Consider the following 6,708-nt stretch of genomic DNA (forward strand, 5'->3'; position numbering starts at 1 on the left):
ATTTGGCTTTGTTTTCAGAACACCTGACCCATGCCGCACCTCCAGGACATCAATGATTACGTCCTGGTTCCTGACTCAGAACACCTGTACTCTAGTTTTCCCTGATGCGAAGAAGTCAAATACCTGACACACCCTCATTCTGACAGATGCTCTATTTCTTACTTGTCAAATCCCAAAATGTCTCAGACTCTCACTAGTTTCTATTTCTCTAGGGAAGGAATCATTTCAATAATCATCATTACATTTCATTATATACAAAATATATAATAAACATACACTAACAGGCAGGTTGGTCTCTAGTGCAATCATATGCAATTATGACAACACTGTTTTCCCTTATTTTCTGAATTTGTATGTGTAATGACCAAGAACTTCACTGAAGATTGAAGAAAGTGTGTGTCAATGTAGCAGTGGTAGAATTTTAGATTCCTCCCCACCCCCCAAAAAAAAGGAAAATACATTTCACTAACAATTTCAGAGATTTTAGGTCCCTTGAAACCTGGAGTTGCATTGAGAGGGCAGAAAGACACATTAAGAAAGGAGAAGAGTACAAAACTTAACAGCAATTTTTAAAAAAAGTTATATTGACTCTGTATTTTATCATCTACTTACTAAAAGTAGTACCAACATTAAAAATATTCACAATACACAAAATATTTTGAATAGTTCCTATGAATCTGTAGAAACAAGATCTGACTTGTAGGAGGAGGAACAATTATAGAGAAAGGAACTTCTTTCGACGTTCCATTTTCCCAACTCTGTGATATGACCAGAGCTTCATTTCCTCTTTTTTCTTTATCTCAACCTTAAAAAATTATGGATTGCAGTTTTGACATGAAAAAGAAGAAAGTCAAAGAAACTTCAAAGTACATGCCTTCATGAATTTGCTCTCTCTTATTTCCAAAGGATTGAAGAATACTGTCTTGGTATTACTGCTCCACATTTGTTGGCTTTTGATTCTTTCCCAGGAAGCAGAACCTATCAGTTCCCATGCCGTATTTCTATGGTACACAATATCTTCACATCACTACAGGTATACATTCCAAACCCAAAACCAAACCCACTGCCATGCAGTCGATAGCGACATACAGTGAGCCTACAGGGCAGAGCAGAACCGTCCCCACGTGCTTTCCAAGGCTGTAAGTCTTTCCAGAAGCAGACTGCCACATCTTTCTCCCAGAAAGTAGCTGGTGGGTTTAAAATGCCAACATTTCCATTAGCAGCCACGTGCTTTAACCACTGCACCACCAGGACTCGCTGTATAGATTCCCATTTTACTTAATCTACTTGATAGTTTTAGATTTCATTTTACTTCCATCTCTTATACCAAGTAACAATTTTTTAAAAAAGTTCTATCTTGTGCCAATGTAGACAAGTGTCAGTTGTATAAATACGTTTATTTCTCCTATCAATAAAGTAATGAAAATGGACAAAAATGGTTTTTGTGTAAAGCTCTTGGCACATGAATGGCCATAAATACTATAATTAATTTAATCTTTAAGTTTTAATATGAGTTTATAATTCTCAGCTTTAAAAGGTTTGCACCGTACTTTTACAATGATCATACGCAGTCAAGTGACTGCTTCGTAAACTTCTAATCTGTGTTCACAACTATAATGGATACTTCAGGCTGTATCTAACAATTCAAACAATAGCATTTTCTTAACATATTTCTACAGTACAGAGAAAACATGCTATTCTCAGGTAAAGGGGTTAGAATCCCAACACATATTTTGTGGGGACACAACTTAATCTACAATGTGAATTGTTATGCATGTATTCCTATTGTCTCTGATATCCTCTCCTATGCATTCAGCATACATAGAAGAAACAAATCCTTACTGAGTGAATGAAAGAATGATTACATAAATAAGTAACATCACATTTTAAAGGTGAGATTTGTTCATCCTGATGCATATTTATTAAAGAATAATTTTTCTGTCTTTTAGCAAAATGGAATTGTCTCCTGGCCAGCTCAGTCTAACACTACTCTCAGATGAAACAGCAGCAGCAGTAACCCCGAGCATATTTTCGGTTTCTTTTGAAGTTCAGAACTCACAAACTGTTACTGTTACATTCAGACCACATTACTTTTGCTATACTGAAGAGCACCCAGACAGCGAGGCCTAATGAAGACATCACCTACTCAGGGAATGGGAGAAATATTTTACAGTGGAATTTTATTGAAAATTCTAAAGCAGTTTCTCTTAACTCCAAGTGAAATTTGGTGCTTGGCAAAGAACTGTAAAATGTCTGAAGAGTGTGACTTGGCTCAGAAAATGATTATATTGAATTTGTATAGAAACTAGGGAGGTTTCAACATTCTCTCACTATCCATCACTGAACAGTATGCAATCTTTTTCTAAAAAAACAAGCTACTACTATCTCTCTGAAAAAAAATTCTTTCTGAACTCTAATTGCACTTATTATCAACAAGTTGGGGTTGCTACTGTGCTGTTCCTGACTCATGGCAACCTCCCATATGCAGAGCAGAACTGCACTCCGTAGGGTTTGCAAGGCTGGGATCTTCAGAAAGCAGGTCACCAGGCCTTCCTTCCAAGGTGCCTTTGGATGGGCTGCAGCAGCCAACCTTTTGATTGGTCCAGCACTTAACCATCTGTGTCACCCAGGAACTCCTCAACAACTAATACCTAGTTACTTTAGGTACCTTAAGTGCATAACCTAGACCATAAAGTCATTAAAGAAAGACAGCATGACATGTTGGACTTTCTCTTCCAAGCCTTCTATTTCTTTCGGTATGATATTATAAAATGCCCATACATTGTAGGTCCTGAGCAAGTATTTTAGATGTTATTTAAAGGCTTTCTCTTTAGGAATATAAAATACAAATCAACAAAACAATGTAGAGAGTACAAAGAAATTACAACAACAAAAAAAAAAAAAGAAAGAGAAAGTATGGTAAATATAATAAATGGAGTGTTTAACATTCAAAAAGGAAAATAATTGATGAACAATAAAGGGAGGGCATGACATCCATAAAGAAAGTGAGAATGTCCTGGTTGTACCATTATTCAAGTTGGAGAGTAAGACGAGTTATTTGTCTGGAAATATATTGAACATTATAGTTTTCTTATGATTTCACCTAATTCATACTTGGTGATGTGAACAAATCAGCAATAAATCCTTGTTTACAAGAACAAACGGATCTCTTCTGACATCACAGAGCATCAATTAGTTTAAGATGTTCTATTCAGCAACTGAGCCAATACATTTTACTAACAATGTTTAATTCAATACCATTTTTCTTGCTTCTCCAAACCTTCAAACAGGAACAACTTACATAAAGTCCAGAAAGAGCACCCAGGATCAAACAAATTTAGTATCACCTTCAGCCTGGAAGACTGCATAGCCACTTCCTCTCCACCCCTGTGATTAATTAGCTGATTCTCTGGCTGTGGACTAGGCATATTAAACACAAGCAAGTTTCCCTTTCTAAATCACTTTCTCAGGCCAGGTACCCTGTTGACCTTCCTCCCACTAAGGCTCTCAGCATACTGTACAGTACTGTAATTGCCAAGTTTCTTCAGCATATTTCCGAACAGATTATAAATTCCTCCAGCAGGGGACTACACATTGCCTGGAACATAGTGGAAACTCAATCAATATTTATTGAATGAATCAATGCCTTTCATCTAAAAGCTGCACAGTAAAACCTGGTCATAACCCTCTGCCATCGAGTCGATTCCAATTCCTAGTGACCCTCAAAGACAGAGCCAAACTGCCTCATAGGGTTTCCAAGGCCGTAAGTCTTTACAGAAGCAGACTGACTCATCTTTCTCCCACAGAGCAGCTGGTGCATCTGAATCCGCCTTTTGGCTATCAGCCGAATGCTTTAACTACTGTGCCACCAGGGCTCCTTAAACTAGTTATATTGTTGCTATGTGCCGTCAAGTCAGACCTAACTCATAGTGACCCCTCCTTGGGTTTCCAAGGCAGTATCACTACAGAAGTAGATTGCCCAACCTTCCTTCTGAGGAGTGGCTGGTGGGTTTGAACCACCAGCCTTCTGGTTAGCAGTCAAGTGCCTTAGGCACTACGCTACCAGAGCTCCCTAACCTAGTTATAAGTAGGGCCTAAACATTTATTAAGGAGCTCTGGTGGTATGGTGGTTAAGGCATTTGGCTGCTAACCAGAAGATTGTTGGTGCAAATCTACCAGCTGCTCTGAGAGAGGAAGACAAAGCAATCTACTTCCGTAAAGATTTATCGCCTTGGAAACCCAATGGAGGTTGCTAGGAGCCAGAACTGACTCAATGATAGTGAGTTGAGTTTGCTTGTTTTGTTTTTTTTTTTTTAATCATTTAGTACATAAATGGAGAAAACAAATAAAATCTAAAACTTTCATATACGTTTAAATATCAAATCGTAAGACAGAATCTTTCCTAAACAATGCTTTTACAGTAGTCCCTGTTCAAATATAATGATTGGAACATTCATTACTCAAATGTTTCAACAAAATGTATAGTTTTCTAACAGGTCCTAAACTAAATCTCTATGTTTAAAAAAAAAAAAAAAATCTGTTTTCATTTAAAAGCAAGAAAGCATATGAAACCACTACATTCTATTTTCTTACATTTCTATCATTTAAAAACAGCTGAACTGATTTTTCCTTTTTAAAAAAAATTTACTAGTTGGTAATTAAATTCTGAAAATAGAGATTCAAGCCATGGAAAATTGACTCCAACTAAACCATAGCATAGCTCCTATAAAAATACGATTTTTCTGTTGCAGTTATTTAATTTGGCTCACAGGTTAGTGTAAGAATATCTTAAAATTTTTAAACATATTACAATTTTACTCACTTCAAAGCCTCCTCAAATTTATGAATTTTCTTTTGAGCATCTTCTTTTTCTTTATCAAGTTCAGTCTGCAAGTCATGAACCTGCCATGACAGACACATTCAATTTACTAGAGACAAGTAAAATGTACTCAAAGGAGAAATACAAACAATGAAACCAAAATCTTACATCCATTTTTAATAGAAAATTAGCTTGAGATATTTCAAGATAGAGACATGGTTCATCATAACCATTACCCTGGAATGACTGCAGTATTACCAAGTTTCTGCTCAAAGTTAGTAACAGATTGACTATACCTGCATGTGGCTCCTCTGTAAAATACAATACGTAAGAAATTGAAAAAGGGAGCAATTACTGTTGAACAAATTTTTAATTATATGCAATCCAAGGGTGTCTCAACAGATTCAAGGGTAAAGTAACTGATGTTATCGTATATTCCTCAAAACACGCAGGAACTATGATGAGACAATCCTCTGTCCCACTCATGGGAGGAACCATCCAGTCTTTGATTGAGTTTGGGAGAAAACTGCCCCCTCGTCGCCCCTGAGGAGTGTTTTTCCTAAATGAGTAAGTAGTACGACAACACCAATAATGAGAGCTAAATCAGTTTGTCTTTACAGAAAGTACCTCGTTCACAAATGTATACAAGCTTACCCATATGCATATTTTAAACTTCTTACAAAAGGAAAAGGAAACTGCTACTAATGGAGGGAAAAGAAGGCATCCATGGTTCCACAAACAGGGCAACTGAGAACGGACAACCTAGCTGGTAGATAAGAAAGCTCATGGTGCACAGTTGGGGAGGAACACAGACTGGCTGGTGGCAATACAGTGAAGGCTGAAGGTGCAAGTGGTGGGGTGGGGGTCGGGGAAAGAGTGACAAGAGAGCAACAGAACACACATATACTGTGACACACTGTGTCAAATACCAAGCTATGCTAGCCAGAAATACCTGCACTCATTTGTATTACTTTGGATGGGGACTTTTTTTTACCTTTTCCTTTTATAATTCTCTCACAATTTTTTCCTTTGGTATTTCAGTTAAAAAAAAAAAAAAAAGAATGATAATAATAATGACAATCAACTGTCCGCTTGTAAACCCTAAGAGCAGAGAGAAAAACCTCCATGAGAACATCAGGAGGCTGACCCTTGCTGCTGTGGTGGCACATACCCAGGTGAGCAGAATCGCAGGCTGGTGGAGAGGACAGGCCAGCAGGAGAATCAGGAGACCAGGATGCCTCTTAGTGTATATTTTAAATGGTAAATTTAGAGTATTTCATAAATATGCTTTTCCTATTAGAAAGAGTGAAAACAAGTATTTGCCACTGCATTTATTTTACTGGACATGGGGAGGAGGACAGGAAAGTATATTGTTCAAAAATTCACCAGGTTCAAGAGTGCAACTCTGTTATTTATCTCGGATCTCTAGTGTGAACTACAGTGTTTGGCACGTAGTAGGTATGTTAAATTGGAGTAAAAACATTATTAAAGCAATAGATGCACCAGTGCAACACACTAAACACAAAGCTAGGCAGCCAGTGTCAAGTTGACTCTGACACAACAGAAGGAAATGTTGCCCAATCCTGAATCATCCTCACGAGTGTCAGTATGTTCAAGTCCATCATTGCAGCTACAATGCTAGCCTGTCTCATCGAGAGCCTCCCTGGTCCTGGCTGGCCTTCTACTTCACCAACTAGGATGTCCTCCTCCAGCAAGTGATCCCTCCTAATGGCATGTCCAAAGCAAGCGAGTCATTTCTAAAGATCACTGTCCATTAAAAAGACCAGCTATCCAAAGACTTCTCCAAAAGAGTCAAAAGAGAACCTACAGATTGGGAAAAAATATTTGGTAATAACATATCTGACAAGGGACTTATCTCTAGAATTTAT

General features: G+C 37.6%; 1 protein-coding gene across 1 annotated transcript in view; it reads right to left on the minus strand.

The window, feature by feature from the left end:
* CEP112 (centrosomal protein 112) overlaps positions 1-6,708 on the minus strand; it is a 600,502-nt gene that overhangs the window by 425,161 nt on the left and 168,633 nt on the right. Inside the window, exon 17 of the mRNA XM_042783552.1 lies at positions 4,823-4,902. Coding sequence (XP_042639486.1) covers positions 4,823-4,902 — 80 coding nt within the window. The remainder of the gene's footprint in view (positions 1-4,822; positions 4,903-6,708) is intronic.

Source organism: Orycteropus afer, unplaced genomic scaffold (assembly GCF_000298275.1).
Source record: "Orycteropus afer afer isolate SDZICR_OR568_19922 unplaced genomic scaffold, OryAfe1.0 scaffold00018, whole genome shotgun sequence".
In the NCBI taxonomy this organism is placed as follows: domain Eukaryota; kingdom Metazoa; phylum Chordata; class Mammalia; order Tubulidentata; family Orycteropodidae; genus Orycteropus; species Orycteropus afer.